The following is a 24,343-nucleotide window of genomic DNA, read 5'->3' as shown; positions in this document are numbered from 1 at the left end:
TTATACGCAGCCATGTCCCACCCCAATCTTTCATGATGTAAACATGTCAAATACTACAAATAATACACATTTTTTTAATTCTGGGACTTTAATGTAGTTGTTAAAGTCCTTTTTGTAATTCACAGAGAACCAGGACAGAGGAATGAGAGAAATGTATGTAGGTCAAATTTTGTTCAAATAAAATAAAAAGTTGAATTAAATACATTTGTTTTTGCCCCACGTAAAATAACCATAAACTGGGATAAGTGCCAAAATAAATGCACAAGAGTCTCAGGAGGGTTAACATTTTTTGTTGTTGTTGTTGTCTAAATATATTTTATTTTTTATTAAAAGGTTAGTTCACCCAAAAATTAAAATACTGTAATTTATTACTCACCCTGATGCCATTCCACACGTAAGACCATTAATCTTCGGAACACAAATTAAGATATTTTTGATGAAATCCAATGGCTCTGTGAGGCCTGCATAGGGAGCAATGATATTTCCTCTCTCAAGATCCATAAAGGTACTAAAAACATATTTAAATCAGTTCATGTGAGCACAGTGGTTCAATATTAATATTATAAAGCAACGAGAATATTTTCGGTGCACCAAAAAAACTAAATAACGACTTATTTAGTGATGGCTGATTTCAAAACACTGCTTCAGGAAGCTTTGGAGCATAAATTAATCAGTTTGTCGAATCATGATTCGGATCGCGTGTCAAACTGCTGAAATCACATGACTTTGGCGCTCTGAATCATGATTCGACACGTTGATTCATAATACTCTGAAGCTTCATGAAGCATTGTTTTGAAATCAGCCATCACTATAAGTCATTATTTAATTTTTTTTGGTGCACCAAAAATCTTCTCCTCGTTTTATATTAATATTGAACCACTGTACTCACATTAACTGATTTAAATAGTTTTTAGTACATTAATGGATCTTGAGAGAGGAAATGTCATTGCTGGCTATGAAGGCCTCACAGAGTCATCGGATTTCAACTTAATTTGTGTTCTGAAGATTAACGAAGGTCTACCGGTGTGGAACGGCATGAGAGTAAGTAATAAATGACAGAATTTTAATTTTTTGGTGAACTAACCCTTTAATTAGGAAAATAAATTTCTCTACTTGTATTTGTTTATATATTTTATTTACTTTATAATTTGCGTTTTTTTTTTATTATTATTTATTTGCGAGCAAAAAAAGAGTCATGAGTGAGTCAAGATCCGTGGGTGTCTGAGCAAGACCAATCTTTATGTTTCTTATCTTGTTGATAGTTTAGAACCAAAGGAATCTGTCCGTTTAGCGATTAGGTCAGGACGATTGAACTGTGGAGCGCATCGATTTCGATCGATTAATTTAGTCTTGCAATCGGTTATCTGCAGAGACTTCTACTGTCTTGTTTACAACACCACAGTCGTGAATGGCGAATAAGGAAGTACAGTTGCTATGGAGAGAGATACTGGTGCAATCGCTTTAATTAAAGCTCTTGGGTGAGTAACAGCGATTTAAAAACTATGTTTTATTCTTGTCAAGAAGATAATAACAATCACATCTGTTTTAATATTGCATAGGTATAAGAGCAGAGAGTGCTTGAAGACCTGTCAGTGTGACGAATTACCTTGCCCTTTGCTCACCTGGCTGATCTCTGAACTGAGAGCAAATTGTCCTGATGTACCAGGTAACCCAACCAAGACAATCCTATACAAGGTTTCCACCCCATTGATCTCGTTTTTTAGTCGTTTGTGATTAGCCAATAAGGGATTTCCCTGTATCATATTTAAATGATTAGAGCTGCACTTTTAAATCTAATAATAATGTGTAACTTATTTAGCTTTAATTCTAGGCCTGGGATTAAAAATTAAAACTTGAACCCTTTGTTTCACAGACAAGGCTTAACCTAGTTCCAGACTAAAATGCATGTTTGAGCTGGTCTAACTGAAAGCAACTTTCACTCACAAATCTTAAAATATGTCAATGCCATTGTTTTGTCTCAAGATGCACATCAGTAATGTACATTTATAAAAGCTACTTAAATATCCTAATTGAACTAAGGCCCAATCCTGGCTTAAACTAAGACCTGTCTGAAAGAATTTTCCTGCCTATAAGACAACAATTGAAGACTACAAATGCAAAACCCTCTAAGTGCCGTCTGAAATTTTCTTCTAAAATGAGCATTTTTATCAAGCTTGTATGTTTATGTTCAGTTATTTCACTCGAATGGCATTGAAACGGATATATTAATTGCCATTAAAGTGAAATTACTGAACTTTGTTTAACCACCCATTTTTAGCTGGTATTATGCATAAAATGTAACTGTGCTTCAGCACGGAGAGTTGGTGGTGCAGTTCTGGTTGGGGAGTTGAGGGAGGTGCTGAAGGAGATGTCCTGTCCTCAAAATACACTTCTATCAGAGCACCTTAGCCCGCTTCTCCTGTTCAGAGTGACCGGTAAGGTAGGGAGATGATAGATGTGCTCAATTTCTGCATTTTTAGGATTTTCTGTGAAGAGCTACTGTGCATATTATTATCTTTCATTTTACAGAGTATTTGCTGTCTGAGTTGATGGCAGCGCGTATGCTGAAGTACACAGAGAGTCATCCAGAAGAGATAAATGGCAAAGAGCATTGTGAGACGAATGGCAAAGAGCAAAGAAAACAGGAGAGTCTTACTATGGGCAATGAAGATGAGCATCAGAAAACCAGTCAAGAGGAAGAGGATAAAACTAATTGGAAAGAAGTAAAAAAGGATCTGGCAGAGCTGTTCCAGACTCTTGGCTTAGAAACATCCTCTCAGATGAGTGATGCCTGTGCAGAGGTAGGAAACTGATCACCAGTGAATGTCTAGTAAGGGTTAGTTAGGGTTAGGGTTAAATGAAAATTATTACAATCATTACATTCTTAAAAAAGTTTCCAATTAGGGCTTTTTCGCAGCTATGCTATAGAAGATCTTTTTTTGAGTTCCACCAAAGAACCTTTCATTGAACCTTTTTTAGTTCTTAATGTTGACATGTAACGAAAGTTGCAAAGTCTTTTCTTCTCTATTATGACGTATATCAGAGTGAAACTCCTTTTTGAATAAGAAAAAATGTAGGGCAGGACTTGATTTTGTCCATCAGCAATTGATTTGATGGTTTTGGTTTGTTATTGGTCGATCTCATGTGAGTGACAGGTTGCCCCGTCCTCGTGCCAGTAAATACATCATCAAAGAAGAGAAGAAATGTTGCTGCAAGAGGGATGGGAAGTTATTTTGATTAAGATTATAATGGCACATGAATATTAAAAAATTATGTGCACAGGGAAATGATTTATAATAAGTACTGCAATATTCCATACAATTAGAAATTCTATTTTCATGGTTCCTTTAAAGGAACACACCACTATTTTTGAAAATAGGCTCATCTTCCAACTCCCCTAAACAGTTAAACAGTTGAGTTTTACAGTGTTCGAATCTATTCAGCTGATCTCTGGGTCTGGCGGTACCACTTTTAGCATAGCTTAGCATAGTTCATTGAATCTGATTAGACCGTTAGCATCTCACTCAAAAATGACCAAAGAGTTTTGATATTTTTCCTATTTCTAACTGGACTCTTCTGTAGTTACGTCGTGTACTAAGACTTACAGAAAATGAAAAGTTGCCATTTTCTAGGCCGATATGGCTAGGAACTATACTCTCATTCCGGCGTAATAATCAAGGAACTTTGCTGCCGTACCATGGGTGCAGCAGGCGCAATGATATTACGCAGCAGATGAAAATATTCCTCAGCTAGGTAACTTTCATGTTCCAAAAGCTCATCTTCAGTGTATTCCGGTTTCATATAGATATGGTTTAGGATCTGCACCAAAGTAAATATATTCTGAATCTTCTTTCACAAATGTCTCCATGGTTGCAAGCAGGTGGTCACGTTGGTTATGTTGACAGAAGTTAGCCTATTTTCCGGCACTGTGTAATATCATTGCGCCTGCCTATATCGCAGCTTTTCATTTTCCGTCGGTCTTAGCACACGATGTAAACTACAGAAGAGTCAAGTTTTAAAAAGGAAAAATATCGAAACTCTTTGGTCATTTTTGAGCGAGATGCTAACGGTCCAATCAGATTCAATGAACTATGCTAAGCTATGCTAAAAGTGGTACCGCCAGACCCGGAGATCGGCTGAATGGATTCGAACACGGTAAAACTGTTTAACTTTAGGGGAGTTGGAAAATGAGCCTATTTTCAAAAATAGTGGTGTTTACCATTTTTTTCTTTAGTGTGAAAAACTAATGATCTAAAAAACCTTAAATCCTTTTTTGGAATGTAAAGGTTCTATGGATGATAATGGCACCATAGATGCAAATAAAGAACTTTTAAACTTTTAAATATTTTTAACATAACATGAGTGTCATTCATTCAGGTGGAGTCACGGCTGACATCACTTCCAGAAGGTGAAATGCCAGAAGCGTTACTGAATACCAGTCTGAACTCTGAGCAATGGGTACGTATTGCAAAATTACGTTTGACCTATTCCAGAACTCTCTTCCAGAACAAACATTTTCACAATTATTGTTTTCTCTCTTAGAAAAAGATTAATGACATCAACAGAGCTCTCTGTAAGGATTATGAGTGCCGGCGCCAAATGATGATCAAGCGCTTTTATGTCACGCTACAATCCTTTGCTTGGGGAGAGAGGGGAAAGGTACTAACAATTTTTTTTTTTTTTTTCAAACCTTCAAGTATGTATTGAAATATTTGTTTCATCAAGCAAATTCTCTCTGTTCTTTCAAGGAACGCAGTGCTGTGCTTTCTTCCATGCCACACTTTTCACCTTCCTCTAAGTCCTCTGTCTCCATTGCTATGCTGTTGGCGACCAGAGAGGACGAGTCTCGCATTAGGCCGGTTAAAGCAGGGCCTTCAACAGCTGTTCACAAGGTACCCTTCAGCAAAGTTTTACTTCTAATAGTAACAATAATTCACTTTTTTCTCCCAGCATTGAGTGCATTCAATTTAGTGAGGAAAATTACATGAGAAAAGATATAAAGGTATAATTCAGTACTGGCAAAATGGGCTTTCAATAAAATGTGGCTGCCTATGTGGTAGGAAGGCAATTTTTTTTTTTAAATTGATGCTATTGGGCATGTAGCCATCCAAGGCCACTCCTAGTCTTCTCCTAGTCTTTTCCTATTGGATAGGCTTCACCAGAGTCAAATACCTTGCTTGAGTAGGAAATGCTTCTAAGGAAACTTTTTGACATAATGGTGTCGACATGTATTGTTCCTTTGAGCAAGAATTCAAAGAGTAAAGATTTAGTGGGAGTGAGTTATTTTCAGTTTCTAGTGAAGGGTCCAGAGAATTGTAGGCGGTGGCTAATGTCTGCAAAGAATTGTAAATTGTAAAGAGAAAACTTCGACGGAAAAGCTGAAAAACCTCTGTGTCTATAGTGTCCTTTTTTAAACTGAATGACTACAAAAACAGTGTTTGTATAGAAGCTTGTTTCTGCCACTTGATAAAAAATAAAAAAGATAATTGCAACTTTTTATCTCACAATTCTGACTTTTTTTTCACAATTGTGAGTTTATATCACAATTCTGACTTCATAACTCGCAATTCTGACTTTATAACTCACAATTATATGTTATAAAGTCAGAATTGTGAGATGTAAACCCACAATTCGGAGAAAAAAGTCAGAATTGCAAGTTTATATCTCGCAATTCTGACTTTATAACATGCAGTTGTGACTATATCATGCAATTCTGACTATTTCTCGCATAGTCAGTTTATATTACACAATTCTGAGAAAAAAATTCAGAATTGTGAGAGAAAAAGTCACAATTATTATTATCATTCTCCGGTATTGTTATGTTTAGGATTAGGGGGTGGGGTTAGGATTTGGCAATCAAGTAGCAGCTTCAATTTGGCAGGGAGTAAAAATTCAGAACAGCACCGGTAAGAAGGCTGTAGCCATAATATTTTTACCATAATGCTGTTTAAAGACAATGTATGATACAATTTACAGTGATAAACCTACTCTTAGCATAACTGTTCTGTTAATAACCCTCTGTCGATCCGACTGTCGTGGTCGGGGATACAAATATGTGAAAGTACAATCTGTAGTTTTCGCCTTGTAGAAAGCCCTGGAGCTGTCGAAATTATGTGTTTTGCGTCATCCAGTGGACTTTTACTGACAAATAAATGGGATTTCTTGGTCCAGGAAACACAGAGAAATACTAAACTTTGTTCATTTACATATACCTCCGACATTGTAACAATACAAAGAGGGTTGAAAATCAATTTTGACTTTACAACAATTGATGTGAAACATTTGTTTGTGCAGGTACTAATGGGCAGTGTCCCAGACAGAGGGGGACGTCCAGGAGAGATCGAGCCACCGATGCCCAGCTTCACCGGCCGCAGTGAGGGAGGAGGCAGTCATCAGCAGTATAGAAAGAGAAGGCGAGAATATTCAGGGAAGAAGAAGAAAGATAAAAAGAATTAGAGGTTTGTTTTTTTAGTGCTAGTTTTGTAACTAACACAACACAAAGAGCTTGTTATAAGGTGGCAATATTTCTCAGTAACATGAATGATTATGGACTATGCTAAAAAAAAATCTTATTTAATGTTTCAAATCACTTTATGCACTATTTAATTTGATGAACAAAAATGTAATACGTTCATTTCAATGAAATGTATAAATATAAATTGCTACAAGCTGTATTTTCTTTTCACAACCAAGACCTATGACATTATTAAAGGCAATTATGTTTCCTTTAAAACAATGTTTTTTCTTTAAACTCTTTTCCCTTATTACATTCCCCCTAATAATAATTATTAATTTATCATGTGCATTTTTAAGTAGTTGTTGACGTGACATCTCAGGCAGTGACAGCAATGTCCCACAGTTCATTCATTGAAAACTACTAACATTCGTCTAGTTCTTAGTAATAATTAAAATACATTTTTTATGGCCTAAATTGTTAGATTTAATTGAGAGTACATAGAAAATATGTGTTATTATGAATAGAATAGATATAGATTGTTTAAAAAAAAAAAACAAAGCGGTGTCATGACATATCGGTCCTCCCTCAAAAACGGGTCTCTATCAACTATCAGTTAATGTTATAAACAATATTCATTTATAATATGTATAGCTTACTATATAGTGCATAATTAAAAAAGTAAAACGTAATTTCTTTCACTTGATAAACTGTTAATAGGGTATTATTTATTAAATAAATAACTGAACATCATTACATTCTTTTTATAACTGAAATGCTTGGACACTTAATTTAACATGTAATTACATTAAAGGTGATTGTGAACACATGTAGGGTAAGTGCAAATGCGTGAATAAACTAAGATATCATCAGGCTAATCGGGTATGTATGCTATGCTAGTACATAAGCTTAATAGTACAGACATTAATGGTCGTTTAATGTAGTCCAAACAGCATTTATCATAACATGATTTTGTAAGAATTGTAATCAGGCACTAGAGAGTACCTATTAAAAGTAATTGAGCTAATGTGATCACTTGGGGTCCTAACAGAGACTTGGGCTGCATCCAAAATCCAAAATCACTTCCCTACTATATAGCAGGTGAAAAACAGTATGTGACTAAAGAAACATGTCCAAATTCACAGTAGTCATAATAAAAGAGTAGGCAAAAAGTAACTTGATGACCGACTACTTCCAGCGAGACTGAAGAAGTGTGCATATGATGGACACTTTACTGTCCCATGAGGCCAGGGGAGAGGATTTGTGAATGCCAGTGAAGCAACGCAACTGACACTGGTTGGTCATGTGATAATGACAACATGGTGAATGTAGTTAGTACATCCGAATTACATTCATACTACACACACTCATACTATTTAGAACACTTTTTAAGCGGTCGTTAAGTAATTACTTGTTCAAAATAAGTACCTACTCGAGAGTATGCGATTTCGAACGCAGCCCTGATTATGAGGAGGACCTGGGGAGGTGCGTCCCAATTCGCATACTTATGCCCTATTCTATAACGTTTTTAAGTATAAATAGTGCAATAGTGCGTTCACACAGAAAATTCCAAAAAGAAAAAGTGCACTCTAAATACCCAGATGATGCACTAAATTAACGGAAAAAAATGAAAGTTGCGTCCCAAATGACAGACTATACACTACGTACTTGTACTCATCCATGAGTATACACTATGCACTTATGCATGTAGTCATCCATGAAGTGTATGAATTTTAGAAGTTTATTTTGCCATTTAACATCGGAATCTGACAACCCCATCCCCTCCACTACATAATTAAAGCTGCGACAGTTGAGTGCATGAAGTGTCCAACACTTCTTTTTTGGAATTTTTAGTGTGAACACACTACTTACGCTATTTATACTTAAAAACGTCATAGAATAGTGCATAAGTACGCAAATTGGGATGCACCTGAAGTTGGACACTTCATGCACTCAACTGTCGCAGCTTTAATTATGTAGTGGAGGGGAAGGGGCTGTCAGACTCCAATGTTTAATGACAAAATAACCTTATACAATTCATGCACTACATGGATGACTACATAGTGCATAAGTGCATAGTGCGTCATTTGGGAACTTCATTTTTAACAGCTTCTGAACAAGTAGAAATGTAGGGTGGGACTTAATTGTCCATCAGAAATTGATTTGATGGTGGTGGTTTGTTATTGCTGTGATGTCATGTGAGTGACAGGTTGCCCTGCCCTCATGCCTGTAAACAGAAGATTAAAGGGAGTAGAAATTATTTGTATATCTTGTTATTAAAGATTATGAGAGCACAATATTCATATTATTATTATTATTTTAAATAATAACGTGCACAGATAAATCATTTATTACAAATCCTGCAGTTGATTTCATGGTGACTTTAAACTGAGAAGTGTAACACTTTTAGGGATAGTTTCAAAAAAAGATTTCTGTTTTATCGTAATAATATTCCTCAATACTTTGGTGTTTATTATCGATATGTTTGACGTAAGGAGTTGAACTTGTGGGCAGTAAATGGTTAACTGGAGTGTTTGGATTAAGACGCTGTCTGGTAACCAAGGACGATTCACACCCTGACAACATTAAAAAGCGCTGAAACTTTGCAACGCAACACTGCACAACCTCGCATTTCATTAATTTGTATTTACACTCAATTTAGGACGGCAAATATTTCTCTTTGGAGTCGATAAAACGAACTAAACGAACACTTTAGACTATTTTGTTGTCAGTTACACTATGTATGCTGCAAGTGCAACTGTATTTTTTTCGCGAGTCTTATTTTTTCCCTTACAATACTGGATTATTTTTTAAGTCGATTAAATTGATTTGATTCAGTTCAAGCCATGTCTGGAATTCAGCATGCATCCAATCAAAGCATCAAGCCTTTTAAATCCGGCGAGGAATATCTCTATGCCATGAAAGAAGACCTGGCAGAATGGCTGGGAGATTTATACAACATAGACATTGACGTAAATAATATTTTGGAGATGTTAGAGACAGGTGCGCTTCTGTGTGCTCACGCCAATAACGTGACACGAGTGGCGGATGACTTTCTGAAGAGGAGCGGACCCTCTGAGATCCAGATGCCCGCTTCTGGAGTCACTTTCAACAGCTCTGCACATCCTACAACATTCCTGGCCCGGGATAATGTGACGAATTTTATCAACTGGTGTCGAAAAGAGATGAGCATTCCTGGTATGTTTTATCATTTTAATGTGACGTTTTATATTTGTCGAATAAAAAAATATTACTCAGCATATAGAAATAGCTTGATATAAAATCACATGTTTGCGATTCGCACACTTACCACTAGATAGTGCTGTGAGCTCACAATAGCTTGACAAGTGTTGTGCTGTTTGCTCAAATGTATTTTTCCCAAGGTTTTTACACAAAAAACGTTAATTGTACATTTGATTCATACGTTTAAAGACATATACATTCACATTAGAGGAAGATTCATGTCATAAGAGTAGCCTTTACATGTATTAGATATGGGGGCCACCATATTGAGATCACATGACCAATCGAATACTTGTCTTTCTGTACTGTTCTTCAAGTCTATACTATGGTCAACGTGATTTCAACAAGTACAACATCTTTGTTGATCCTGGAACAACATTCCAGTCAACCAATCAGTTTTGAGGGGTAAGTTTATAGTTTGTTAAGTTTAGCCTTAAAATCAGGGTTAGGTGCTTCTACATCAGTGTTATTCACCTATCATTTCCCTCTGATTTTAAGGACAAGTTATGGGTAGGGTTAGGATCTATTTTTGGGGTATGTTGATCCAGGAACTTTTCTTACTTGGCAAAATCATGGTGACCTCTATAATATATCCTTGCTAGTGGAATAAATTATAGGTGCAATATGTAAGAATTTTGCAGTAAAATATCCAAAAACCATTAGGCCAGTGTTATATATTTTGTTCACTTGAGTACTTACAACATCCCAAATTTTTTCAACTATTTGTGAATAGTGAGAAAATTGCAATTTTAACCAAGGCTCCAGGATGTGTGAGGAGTCGCCTGTCAATTGCTGTTAAAAAAGTTCAGCTCCCACAACACTCGGTCCTGCTCCGCTTTATACTACAGTAATGTTAATAATCACATCCATGAACATGATTTCTTCCCACGGCGAGTCCTATCCCGATTCTTTTCCATCGTCCATTGAGGCGAAGACCACATGTCCCAAGATTCCGCGCTCAAACTTGGCATCATCAAGCTACGCCTTTTTGGGGCATCATTAAATATGAGCCAATTTAGGCTGCGGCCCCTTTAAATCCTCACGCTCCCCGCCCACGGATCTTGCGCTTGCCTTTAACACCATAAACAAAGTTCACACAGCTAATATAACCCTCAAAATTGTTCTTTACAAAGTGTTTGTCATGCAACATGTCTAATCGCGCAAGTATGGTGTTTATTTGGATGTTTACATTTGATTCTGAATGAGTTTGATAGTGCTCCGTGGCTAAAGCTAACATTACACACTGTTGGAGAGATTTATAAAGAATGAAGTTGTGTTTATGAATTATACAGACTGCAAGTGTTTAATAATGAAAATTACGACATGGCTTTGGTCTCCGTGAATACAGTAAGAAACGATGGTAACTTTAACCACATTTAACAGTACATTAGCAACATGCTAACGAAACATTTAGAAAGACAATTTACATATCACTAAAAATATCATGATATCATGGATCATGTCAGTTATTATTGCTCCATCTGCCATTTTTCGCTGTTGTCCTTGCTCGCTTACCTAGTCTGATGATTCAGCTGTGCACATCCAGATGTTCTGCCCTTGTCTAATGGCTTGAACATGAGCTGGCATATGCAAATATTGGGGGCGTACATATTAATGATCCAGACTGTTACGTAACAGTCGGTGTTATGTTGAGATTCGCCTGTTCGTCGGAGGTCTTTTAAACAAATGAGATTTATATAAGAAGGAGGAAACAATGGTGTTTTAGACTCACTGTATGTCATTTCCATGTACTGAACTCTTGTTATTTAACTATGCCAAGATAAATTCAATTTTTAATTCTAGGGCACCTTTAATGTTAAATAGCAAATTTCTGACATCAGTAACTGAAAACTTTACTTGATGCCGCATCCTACAAGGTGTAAGTCCAAGATGACTGTCATATAGACCAGCGTAACAAAACAAAATACCTTTTATTTTCACAAATTTGTTCCAGTTCTGTTTTCTGCTACCATCTTAAACTCTGCCCCCATTGCAGATGTACTGATGTTCGAGACAGACGACCTTGTCCTGCGTAAGAATGAGAAGAATTTTGTGCTGTGCCTTCTTGAGGTGGCCAGACGGGCCTCTCGTTTCGGCATGGCTTCACCAGTCCTCATTCAGCTGGAGCAGGAGATTGAGGAGGAGATTCGCGAAGAGATGGAGGACTTGCCTGCTCAGCCCAAACCACAGAAGCGCTTGATAAACATCCAGAACCTGGATGAGATGGTGCTGCATTACTTATTAAATTCACATGTTTACTGATGTGCCGAGGGCATTGGATTTTAAATAAGAATTGAATCTAAATGAAGATATTTTCGCATAAAATAACTTGATACCATCAAAATTGTGGATTTAAAATGACCTAATTTGGTTCATTGCAGTCTTTGAATGATCCCTTTAGGTGAATCTCAAAAAAACCTGTCAAGAAGAACATTTCATATTCGCAAATTCAAATGAAATCAAAAACAGCATAATGAAAATAAACGACTGTTTACATTGTAATATGTTTGACAACAATTGAGCACATAAAAGTTAGAGCAGAAGATAAAAACTATTTATTTAAATTGTAAAGAATTTATACATTGTAAAGATTTAAATTTTTTAATGTTGTGTCTAGACACGATTATATATATATATATATATATATATATATATATATATATATATATATATATATATATATATATATATATATATATATATATATATATATATTGAGCACATACATAATACATAAATGATAATTTAAAGAAGAAAAATGTGCTAAAAAAATTGTAAAAGAAAAAAGAAAGAGTCAGTGGTCCTAAAACTTCATTTTCTGTATTAAAGATATGTCTTTTTTTTCACCATTGATGTCTAATGAATATTTTCACAGTCACAGTCGCTGTTTGTTGTTAGTAATTATTCGTTTAGCAGATACTTTAATCCAAAGTGACTTGCCTATAAAGTACTCTTAATGCAGACACAAGCCATTTGTAATTAAATGCTTTGCTCAAGGGCACAATCAGTGTTGCCAAGTGTGTGATTTTCCTGCAGAATTGGGCTACTTTTACAGTTTCTGCAGGATGTTTTTTGGTCTGCAGGTGTAATGGACATATCCCAGCCTCCTCACCCAGAGCTCAATTTTTACGCCCCGGAACACAATTTATACCGGAACCCCCCCTTTCCTCCCCATTTGGGCTGGATTTGTAACACAAACCTGGCAACTGGAATAATGTTGGCTGTTCATGGTTTGCTCCTTCCAGCGACTGAACCACCAAACTTCTAGTTACCAGCTTTAAAGGGTTAGTTCATCCAAAAATTAAAATTCTGTCATTAATTACTCACCCTCATGTCATTTCAAACCCATAGGACCATAAGACCCTTCCATAGACAGCAATTTAATTACCACTTTCAAGGCCCAGAAAGTTAGTAAAGACATTGGCTACAGTGGTTCAACCTTAATTTTATGAAGTGACGAGAATACTTTTTGTGTGCAAAAACAAACCAAAAATAACAACTTTATTTCAACAGTTTCTTCTCTTCCCTGTCATTCTCCTACACAGTTCACACAGTGCAGAGCTTCTGGGTTCCATCTAAGAACGGCAACTCGTTGTTGGCCGTCTATTGGCATGTGTCGTGGTGCTCACTTGAACAGCGTTGGCCAATACTGAGCCGGCGTTCTGACGTAGAACCTGGAAGCGCGGAGCATAAACAGGATAGGAGAATGACACTGAAGAGAAGAAGAGTTCATTTGCAAAAACAGATAACTTTCTCACTAAAATTCTCACAAATCGTGTGTGTGTGTTTTTTTTATGTGCATTCTAGGTTATTTAAATCAAACTGCAGTTGGGTTGTAATAATAGCTCCAAAAATACAGGTAACTTACAAAATTAAAGTTCATTGGAAGTATGTTTTATATATATATATATATATATATATATAAATTTTTTTTTTTTTTTTTTTTTTTTTTTTTTTTGTAAAAGCAGATAACTCCAACAGTCATTTTTTGGCAAAAACAGATAACTCCTCATTTCATGTTGAATCAAACCCAGTAATTTCTTGTAATTGCATTTACACACACTCAAACACATGTGTTCACACAAAAACACACACACACAGATTGGCACACACATATATGCATGAATGCGCACATGCAAACACAAACGCAAAAGGGTTCAGCATGTAAGACATGTAGAGTGTACAAGGACATACAGGAGTCAAAATTATAAATCCTCGATCACTTTTAGTCAGCTTTGATGAATCTCTCCTCAGCGCATCTTTTTTGAAGTGACTAGCAGCCTTGTCACCTGACCTGAATACTTTGTGCTGATTCGCTAAAACGGATTTATCGGTTTCTGTACACAAACAACAAGGGCGCTTGTCAGTTTCTGCTGTAAAATGTGAACTCGCGACGCCTTGACAGCGAACAAAACCAGCTTTTCTGACAAAACATATTTAGGGTTCAGAACGTGCTATATGTGGAGAATAACGCACAGCAGTCAGTTAATTTAAAAAAAAAAAAAATCACAAAAAGGGGCACAAAAAGTATTCTCATCGCTTCATAAATTTAAGGTGGAACCATTGGAGTCACATGGACTATTTTAATGATGTCTTTAATACCTTTCTGGACCTTGAATGTGGTTTCTGTCAGGACCACTATCGTCAAATATGATTGATAATTGCATAGAGTTTGTATTGGCGGAATGGATCTGTTCTGGGCAAAAACTCCCTATGCATCCATGCAGCCTAGCATAGATAAGAGCAGGGAAAGCAGCAATACCCTCCCAGCCCCCAGACACCCCCCCCCCCCCCAATATATGCAGATATAATTATATTAATCATATTTCAAGAATTAGTTTGATTCAGGGGAATCATAAGGCCAATCCTGACTGAAGAGAGGAGGAGCTGGGGATGGAGGAGGGTAATTGGCTCCTGAGAAATGCAATAGCTGCTAATAATACTGAAGAGCTAATATATGGGTGCTGTTATAGGCATCGTATTCCTATAGGTAGACGTGAGTCAGCTGATGCCTTCCTGAACTGACGCTAACGCTGGATAATTATATTGCGGTCTTGGGAGGAGTCAGAAAGCTCTTGGATTTCATCAAAAATATCTTAATTTGTGTTCCAAAGAACTTACTGGTTTAGAACAACATGACAGAATTAATAATTAATGACAGAATTTTAATTTTTGGGTGAACTAACCCTTTAAACTTTAAACACTACACCACCTGTAGCACGAACCCCGGTGTTATTCAACCAATAAGGCATGCAAGAGGAAACAAGGACACCCAAAGGGTCAAAGCTGAACATCCATCCGTTCCTATAAGATTCATGCCTCTTTTTACTGTTTAAAATGATTTGCAGGATAGGAAAAGAGGAGAACTTTGGATTAGCCTGCCATTTTGATTTGTGGGTCTTCTCCTTACTGATTTATGAAGGCTTTCAAAGTGGCAGGTTACATGGTCTGCTTAGAATACTCTATCAGAAGTGTGCGGGTCATTCCAATAATGTTTTTGAGCTTGTGTTTGTTCGTGTGTGCAGGTCCAGTTTCTAATAAGCCGATGCACCTGCCCAACCCAATTCCCCATGGTGAAGGTATCAGAGGGCAAATACAGGGTTGGAGACTCCAACACTCTCATATTTGTTCGGGTATATGAAACCTCTTTTTCTCTTTCTGTCAATTTAGTATTTTTCTAAGCGCTACTCTTACTTCTGCCTGCCTATGCTGGAAAATGTTAATCTATCATAGTCATCAAAATATGTCTTTTACTGTCTCAGAAGCTTTGTTTAGCAGAAATGAAAGAGTATCTCTTTTGTTGATATGACAACATGAGATAAATGGCTCCTAAACAAACCCACAATCAACTGTAGATGCTCATACATTTTTATTAAGACTTATGTGTGTGTATGTATGTTTCTCTGTGTAGATTTTGAGGAATCATGTGATGGTGCGAGTGGGCGGAGGATGGGACACCCTGGAGCACTATCTTGACAAACATGATCCCTGCCGCTGCACTTCTCTCAGTACGCTCACATATACACACCTACAACTACCTACAAAAATTAGCATCAGAAATTATATAAACAGTGAAAGGTTTGTGTTAGTTTGTCACGTATCTCAACCCAAGAATTTTTGTGTGAACTATCCCTTTAAAGTCCTTAATTTCTCACCCACACGACATTCCAAACCCGTAAGACCTTCGTTCATCTTCGGAAACACAAATGAAGATATGTGGTAATTTCGTTGCTTTCTATTAAGGATAAAAAAACCTGTTGGATTTCATCAAAAATATCTTAATTTGTGTTATGAAGATGAACGAAGGTCTTACGGGTTTGGAACAACATGAAGGTGAGTAATTAATGACAGAGATTTCATTTTTGGGTGAACTAACCCTTTAAGACCGGTTTGGTATGATGAAGTACATTATGAGAAATTGTAGTAGGATTATGCAATAGTGGCATAATGTATAATCTTCACTAATATTTCATCACATCTCAACACATGTACTGTAAATAACTTCTTTAAAGTGCCCCTATTATGCTATTTTAAAAGCTCCTAATTTTGTTTTCTCCTATAATAGGTTTACATGCATCCAAGGTCAAAAAACACTTTAATTTTTATCATAATATACATTTGCAGCATCACCTCTTTTCTCAGTGTCTCAAACGGTTCAATCAAGGATTCGGTCTCTCTAATCCCCTCCTTTCTGAGAGCTTCCTCTGCTCTGATTGGTCAGATGGCTCAGTCTGTTGTCGCTTTCAGCATGTGTTGGAAATGTAACACTCATTAGCATATCAGAATTTCAGCACTTGTACACAGTGATACGAACAGTATCTATGGTGTTGGTTTTATCGCATCAATTCAAGTCCAAAAATTAAATATCAGAAGAAGTAGCTAATCAACCTGAACCACCATTGCAAGCATGACTTTAACAGAATATTTTGAACACTCGGTAGAAAACTTACACATAAATGATTAATCATACTTACAGGCAGTGGTGTAGTCTACAGGATACGCAGGTATATGCCATATACCCACTAGGAAAGGTCAAGGATTTCCGTATACCCAGTTAAAAAAGCACGAGGATACGTAACCATCCAATAAATCGCAATAAGCTTTGTGCTCTGTTGCTTTTGACATGAAACAAAGTCTCATATTTCTATTCTGCCCATTTTACATAAATAGTCTTGGCGCTCTATAATGTGGCATGACTGATCGCTGTAGTGCCTCAGTTCAAGAGAAGCGGCAGCGTGAAGCGAACGTGAACTGATCCTCTCCTCCGCTTTAATACCAGTTACAGTGTGAAATAAACATGAATGAACATCTAAAGGTATGTTAAAACATACAGTACAACTTACTGAAATCTGATACATGTCATGTCTCGTGTAATCGCTTACTCAGTGTTCAACCGCGGAAAGACGTTAATAAAACAAATGTAACGTCACTTATGTGCACTATATTACATATCAATTATAATTTGTAATGTTCTTCAATAGCCTATATAATGCATGAATAAATCCATCATGTTGACAGCCACCATTTAAATGTTTATATTTAAAAAAAAAACGAATTGGAGTACAAATAATTTTAAAGTTAGTAGGCCTATTATATTGTAACTTTACTATTATATAAATTTATCTTAAGTGTAATTTAAGCTTGTATACAAATCAGTTCATTTTATCATTCAAATCAGTTCCTTTATCCTTTAGATGAGAGATTGTTTGTTTTTTTTCTTGAGAAAATTTGCCATGTACTGTACCTAAAATATCCGGTATATCCAAAATAACTGATATCAAATCAAATTGCAAGCTTGTGAATCGAAATGCATAACTATGATGACAGACTGGCAGGAAATGGTGTAAAACAGAAAACAAAGTCCAAGCAGGGTGATGTTGTGACATACTGATAAGCCTCATCTTTCCATTATTGTTAATAATAGTTGCAACCTGCACTCTTTAATGTGCATTGAAAATTGCCAACTGATAAAACATATGCTCCAGGGACCATATTCATATAACATCTAAGGCTAAATGTAGATCTTAACGGGCTGAGTTAGATGGCGATTGACACTAAACAGTAAAAAAATCAGTTCAGTCTCTCCAGGTGTAAATGTCATTGGCTGTTAAAGTCTTGTGTTGCTTATAATAAATTGACATATTGATAACCTACATAAGCAGTCTTTCAGAATGCTCTCAATTACATGTAGCCTAGATCAGATGCAGACTATATGCAGTAGTGAGTGTGGTGGTGCTTATGGGGTGTCGCTCTGGGACGGGTGAGTATGAAAACTAGACTACACCACTGCTTACAGGTTGTGATCCAGAGGCACAAGATGGTCCAAATAAAGTGGGTATTGCTGCATCTTTAATTGAAAAAACATTTTGCAAATCCCACATTGACCTTGGCAAGATTTAAGTCATCAGTAAAATGAAAGGAACACAACAAAAGGTTGAAGTTAAACTGCTGTGGTATCATTTGTAAAAATTAAATTAAGCACTGACTCATCACTTCGTCATCCTTTGGAAGTGGGAAAACAGCGTCCTCTCAACATGTCGACAACACAAATCAAACTCTTCCAGGCTCAGCTACAACTACAGTGTTTGAGGGTCAAAGTAGACATTGTTTGCAGGCAGCCAATGAAGACCATAATCTGGCAATTTGTTACAAACCTATGTAGGTTTGAGCAGGAAGTAAGAGTTGAATTACTGACGACTCATTTCAGGCAGTTCAGAATCGGTTCTTTCATTTAGGAGACAATAAATCCATTTGTCATGTACTTTGGTCTTTGAAATTTTCCAGACCTTTCATATCCATTAATGGTTATATTACACACTACATGAAAGGTAATATCTGAATAAAGCTTAATAGGGGCACTCTAAGGAATTGGATCAGTATTTCCTGCAAAACCTCGTTTTATTTCTCTCTCACACATACATGCATACATCAGTCCATAAGTTGACCACACGTCCAGCTACTCCGGTCCATGAGATCAAAGAGCGGTTGACCACACCACGACCTGATGCCCAGTGTGCTTCTCAGACCACTCTTGTGCTGAGCCGAACTCAGTCCCCCCTTCAGCCAGTTGTCTGGACCCCTTCAGCCCCATACAGAGCCCAGAGAGGATGGCCCTCTCCCCCTCGCTCCTCCTGTTCCCCGGACCCTGACTATCAGCCCACCCGCCGGAGAAACAGTCCCTCTCCTAACAAGTAAGTGCCCAGTTGGTTTGCAATGCAGTACCTATATAGCTATTTAACTGTTACGACAATAAATATGGTCCGTTTTGATTGACTATGAAGTTGGCATGAAATTTAAATTCATACCTATTTCCATTTTATTGATTATTTGGTGAATGATGTTTAATTTTGATGTATGCAGGACCTCTCCAATCATTTCATCCCTATAAACCTCATCCCTTTCTTACAATCAACTGCAAGCTCGCATTCAGATCTGCCTCTGTCCAATCATCAACTGATAGATAGAACCAGGTCCACAAATTTTTTTACCCCAATAATCCATTTCACTTGCGTGTATGTACATCACAATGCATGAGAAAAGATCTGTTGTTACATTTTTTCTGTTTATATACAGTCAGAACTTGTTGAAATGTCATTGGTCTAATTGAAAATCTTCCTCTCAGGCTTAGATCTGGCTGACAGGATGATAAAAATCCACTTAAACCCTTGGATTTTCACAGACACTTTACTTGTTGTCTGAGACCCAGACAATAACAGCACACAGAGTCTAAGGTATAAACTTGGTTTGTGTGCAAGACAGAGAGACAGAGACTATGATTTATAAAAGAAATAACATTTACAACTGAGCTTGCCCCTCTGCAATTAAATAGTCACTAAGAAACAAACTTGTTCCACTTCATCATGACATCTCATTAGCAATGTCACGCTTTTCAGCAAAGACCTCAGCAAGGATGTAATTACAAGGCCTATTATTTCACATTACTATTTCTATAGTCTCTATAATACACACATTTAATGATCACCACATTTAATGTTGGCTATTAAATCATTGTAATAAAATTAGAAGAATAACAAAAGGAGAGAGCAATGGGAGAAATTAACATTCAAGAAATGAACCATGTGAATGTTGATCCTTGATTTTTGTGGTAAAGCATAATGTTAACATGAGTGTTTTAGATAGTTAATTTTAATCTGTAGTTTGCAACAATAATCACTAATGACAGACTGTATCACTGTGCGATTATTATCTGAAATTATATTTATTATCCAGATTGCATTTACACCTTCATTCCAATGAATCGCCTGTGTGATTGGATAAAGATGCAATCACACTTACCTGTGTAAAATGCAAATCACCACTCACTTACATATTATATGCGTTTATACGAGTCATTTAAAGTCATTAAAATTGATGGATAACTCCAAGGACCCTATCATACACCTGGTGCAATGCGACGCCAGGCACGCCGCAAGTGTTTTTTGCTAGTTTCAGCCTGACGCAGTTATCATTTACACATTCAGCGCCCACATTGTTTAAATAGCAAATGCACTCGCTCCCATCTGTTCGCCCATGGGCGTGTTAGTCTGAAAACGAGGTGCATTCAGGCGCATTGTTAGCGTGTTGCTATTTTGAGGTAACTGAAACCATTTTTTTCAGTTGTTAAACTAGCAAAAGTGGATTCGGACACGCCCTAAGTGCACCCGTGCCATCATGTCGTTGATTGTTAAAATAGGGCCTCAAATGTTTTCTGTCATTTCTTGCATTTTCTTTCTTTACAAAACCCCCAGTAAAGGAAGTTAATGGGGATTAGATGTAAAGAAAATAGCTCTCTCTTTGAGAGGAGAAATTAGCAAAATGAGAGATTCCAAGTGTAGTTAACTGGAAAAGAACTTAGTAGTTTTGCAATTTGCTCACCTGATTTACTCAACGATATCCAATTATCTGAGTCTTGTGTCTTTTTGACAATAAAAGCAGAAAAAGAAAAAGCTAATGACAACTGAATGCCAATAACAAAAATACATTTGCATTTACACCCTAATTAAATGTGGTTGAAATCAGTCCCAGACCACCTCAAAATGTGAAAATGTAGAAAACACATGCCAATGCCTGGTGTAAATGAGGCCATAAACTGAGAGTGAGCCTGCAAATTGGTTGTTTTAATGTATCTCCATAAAGTGTCCATTTGATCAAATCCCTTCTGATCTGATAAAATGGAGTTTGTATTACCATATGCTTAATCATGACTATTTGTGTCCGTAAATACATGATACTATTAACAGCTGTTGAGAAAGCACAACCTCACTGACAAAGCTCTGTGTGGGTGTTTTTCCAGATTAAGAGAGAGACCGAGTACTCCATCACATGTGTACACTTGTGCTGACAGAAGAAACAGCTTGAAAACAAACTCCTCCAGTAGGACAGGCAGAAATGCAACACGGACATCACCCACACCTCGCCTGACAAACAGTCTTCCACGGGCCACCCTTCATCCTCCCACACCACAACCTGAGATACAGCGTCCTCAAACACCTCTAGTCCTTCAGAGAAACACCAATCAGATCCAACCCCAGCAAGTGCCTGAGAAGAATCTGGGTCAAACCTGGACCAAATCGCAGTTTGTTTCCAAACTGAGACAAGCTGGAGTAAAAGGACGAGAGAACCCGGACATACAAGAAAGTCCAGGAAGGACCTTCCAGAGTCTTCCCGGAAATACACATTCATGTCCCAAACCTCCGAACATCACCATTCATGAGCCGGAGAGCAATGGGGGTCCTAAAAAGAGTCTCATCCGCTCCTTTTCTCCTCTTAAAGGGATAATAGGGGCCATCTCAGAAGCACAACACACCAGACCTAGAACACCAGCTAAGATCTCTCAAGAAGAGTCCCCAGATAAAACGAAAAATATTCTGGATGTAACTGGACAAGGAGCAGATAGGTCAGCCAGCAAGAAGGTACAACACTTGGCCCTACCAGTGCCAAACATTATGCAGTCGCCTCTCATTAGCAGCTCAAGTAAACCTTCTGACAGCTTTCTTGAGTCTCAGAAGTATAAAGCAGATTTAGTTGAAGAGGGAGGAATTGAGAGAAGTTATCTCTTCACTCCTCCTCCTCTCAGCCCTTTTCAGGAAGCCAACCTCTACAAGAGCCTTGAGGAGGAAATCTTGTCCAATCTACAGCAGCTAAGCATTGACTCGGAAACCAGCACTAGCTCCGATGAGAAGCACCACGAGACTCCTAAGAATTCGAGAGAGATTCTATCTGACCACTGTAAAGCCTCCAACAGATCAGCGAGTCTTGATCGGGCAACACCCGACAGTGGAAACAGGGCTTTTGATGCAGTCGTTGCTGAACTCTCTGGCGGCCAAAGGAAGACGGAGAAGGTGTCAGTTGAGAAGTGGGTGAACACTCTTCCTAAGGGTCTCAGAGTTAAGGTGGTGGAAGACCACACTACCGCACATCACCTTAAGGTCTCTAAACCTCGTATGAACAGTTCTTGGTCCTCATTGGGATCCAGTATGGATTCAAAGGAGGCTGCTGATCTTGTGAAGGTGCCAGCTGACAACTCGATCCCCCCTGGTAATTTATCAGGTTTAGGAACTGAACATGTAAAAAATCAGAGGAATTGTTCAATCAAACAAAGAAGATCCTTAAGGAAGCCAGAGAGAGTGCCATCCATCTTTAAGCTGAAACTTAGACCCTGTGTGCGACCGAGACGTGACCACAGGTCCGACCAAAAGCCTTCAAAAATCCCAACACCAGTTTTCTACAAAAGAACAAGCTTCAAAGACGCCAACTCTCACAACCAGAGAGAAAGTGATGCCTCACATGGGCCTTTCGGCACAGACAACTCTCGAGGAAACACTTGGACTAAACCAAAATCTCAGGTCCCAATACCGATTGCAACAAAGTGCCAAAGCGCAAACAAGGAACCACATGCAGATCAAGATCTGGAATCCTGGGTTTAACCAACAACTCAGTAAATTTGTAATTTTGGAGTTTACTGAAAATTTGACTAATTCAGAAAAGCCATGTTAGTCAGGAACTATTTTTACTTGCTATTCATAACAGCATTTTTCAGAAAGCGTTTAACATCTTTTACTAAGAAGCACAACATTTTCATCAGAGATAAAGTCGCCTTACACTAAATTAAATACTTTGGTTTATTGATTGTTTATTTTCTTTTATGTAAAGTACATGCATTTACTGTATGGAAAAACCTCATTGACTACTATAGTTTTAATGCCATAACAATGTAGCCATGTTGTTTCTGTCAAATATTGTAAGGGATTTTTGTTGTTTTGCATTACTCTTCAGGGTCTAACTAATAATTTTTTTAAAATGTTAACCATATGCACTGTGTCAAGATGTTTACCAGTTCCACTCCGTGTACTATGCACAAGCTAAAGGAATAGTTCACCCTAAAATACTGTCATAATTTACCACATTGTTCCAAACTTGTATGACTTTATTTCTTGATATCCTTTTAAAATGAGCATTTCACCTCAGTGTCACGCTTGGGCAGTCGGGGGCCTGTAGACATGACGGATCAGATGTTATTCTTCCATACAATCAGGCATTGAGGGTGATGAAACTTGCCCATTTAATAAAAACAATACACTGACATCTGAGCCGTGTGAATATTTCCCACATCATAATGCATGTCCATGTACAGATTTATATGTTTATACTTTTACATTTTGTAACATGCTATAAATATGACACGACTGTACAAGGATTTATCCCTGTGTGCTGTTTATTCATCCAGGCATTCGGCTATCATTTCTTCCTAGGCGTTTCCAAGTCACCTTGTACTTCAATGTTTTTTGCTGCAGGTTTTATAAATAACTCTTGGCATAAGTCTGGAGCTAATAATAGCTTCGTCAGAACTGCAGCCTGTCACACTACAGCAGCTGTGCTCCCTTGCAACTTTCTTCTCCTTGTTCCCTCCCTCCAAACTCAGTCCCCTTTCATCCCCAGACTCTTGTCAGTGCGGAGCCCTTTTGAAGATATCCTCTGAGGACTGTGAGAGCATGATACTGCGAGGACCTCAATTTTGTGGACTTCTTGGGATAAAAAGATTAAATTCAGCCTTTTGGAATTACACTGAATCTCATCCAGTTATTTTGAATGACAGTTTAAAATAAAAATAGGAAAACATGCTTCCATTTGTCATGTTACCTGAAATGATTCTCTTTGATTATTTAGGGATTAATGAACATTAGTAAGCTTCACCAGCACACTCGTTTATCATTGAGCAGTGCCTCACTGATTTGCATAGTACATGCTACGAATCACACCTTGTTCTTACTGAGTACGTGTAGTGCATTATATAAACAGTAGGGCAGATACACTACCTCTGAAGAACAGATACTGATGTAAGTATTGATTTTGTACTCATACATCACACAGAAGAGAATGCATTTTCTGTGTCCAGTGTCCATTTATTAGACGTATGTGCTCTTTACATGTAGCCATTTGTATTTAAGATGTATTTGATCAGACTTTGATGTGTTGCAGAAGCTGGTCTGTATGTGTGCCAGAGATGCGGTGGGTTAAATTATTAAAGAAGGGAATATTTTTAGTCTTTTACTTACCTCACACAAACATCGTCCAAGACTCTGTGGATTCCACAATGTAAGATCATACATTTATAACACATTTACATTTAAATGATATTTTCCTCTT

The 24,343-nt window shown here is 37.4% G+C and overlaps 2 protein-coding genes across 2 annotated transcripts; both read left to right on the top strand.

Annotated features, from left to right (window-relative positions):
* The first annotated feature begins 1,355 nt into the window (after positions 1-1,355).
* On the top strand, positions 1,356-6,733 carry im:7138535 (uncharacterized protein LOC797998 homolog). The gene is made up of 8 exons (XM_067407255.1): positions 1,356-1,478; positions 1,560-1,666; positions 2,313-2,435; positions 2,530-2,801; positions 4,378-4,458; positions 4,543-4,659; positions 4,749-4,892; positions 6,295-6,733. The coding sequence occupies exons 1-8, from the start codon at positions 1,435-1,437 to the stop codon at positions 6,454-6,456; spliced, it is 1,050 nt and encodes a 349-aa protein (XP_067263356.1). The 5' UTR covers positions 1,356-1,434; the 3' UTR covers positions 6,457-6,733.
* Positions 6,734-9,300: 2,567 nt separating this feature from the next.
* Positions 9,301-22,623, top strand: LOC137035090 (GAS2-like protein 2A). The gene is made up of 6 exons (XM_067408359.1): positions 9,301-9,652; positions 11,694-11,923; positions 15,223-15,330; positions 15,609-15,705; positions 18,630-18,888; positions 20,991-22,623. The coding sequence occupies exons 1-6, from the start codon at positions 9,301-9,303 to the stop codon at positions 22,621-22,623; spliced, it is 2,679 nt and encodes an 892-aa protein (XP_067264460.1).
* The last annotated feature ends 1,720 nt before the right edge of the window (positions 22,624-24,343 follow it).

Source organism: Chanodichthys erythropterus, chromosome 13, assembly GCF_024489055.1.
Source record: "Chanodichthys erythropterus isolate Z2021 chromosome 13, ASM2448905v1, whole genome shotgun sequence".
Lineage (NCBI taxonomy): Eukaryota > Metazoa > Chordata > Actinopteri > Cypriniformes > Xenocyprididae > Chanodichthys > Chanodichthys erythropterus.
The sequence above is the reverse complement of the archived record's forward strand: the minus strand, read 5'-3'. Positions and strand labels throughout refer to the sequence as shown.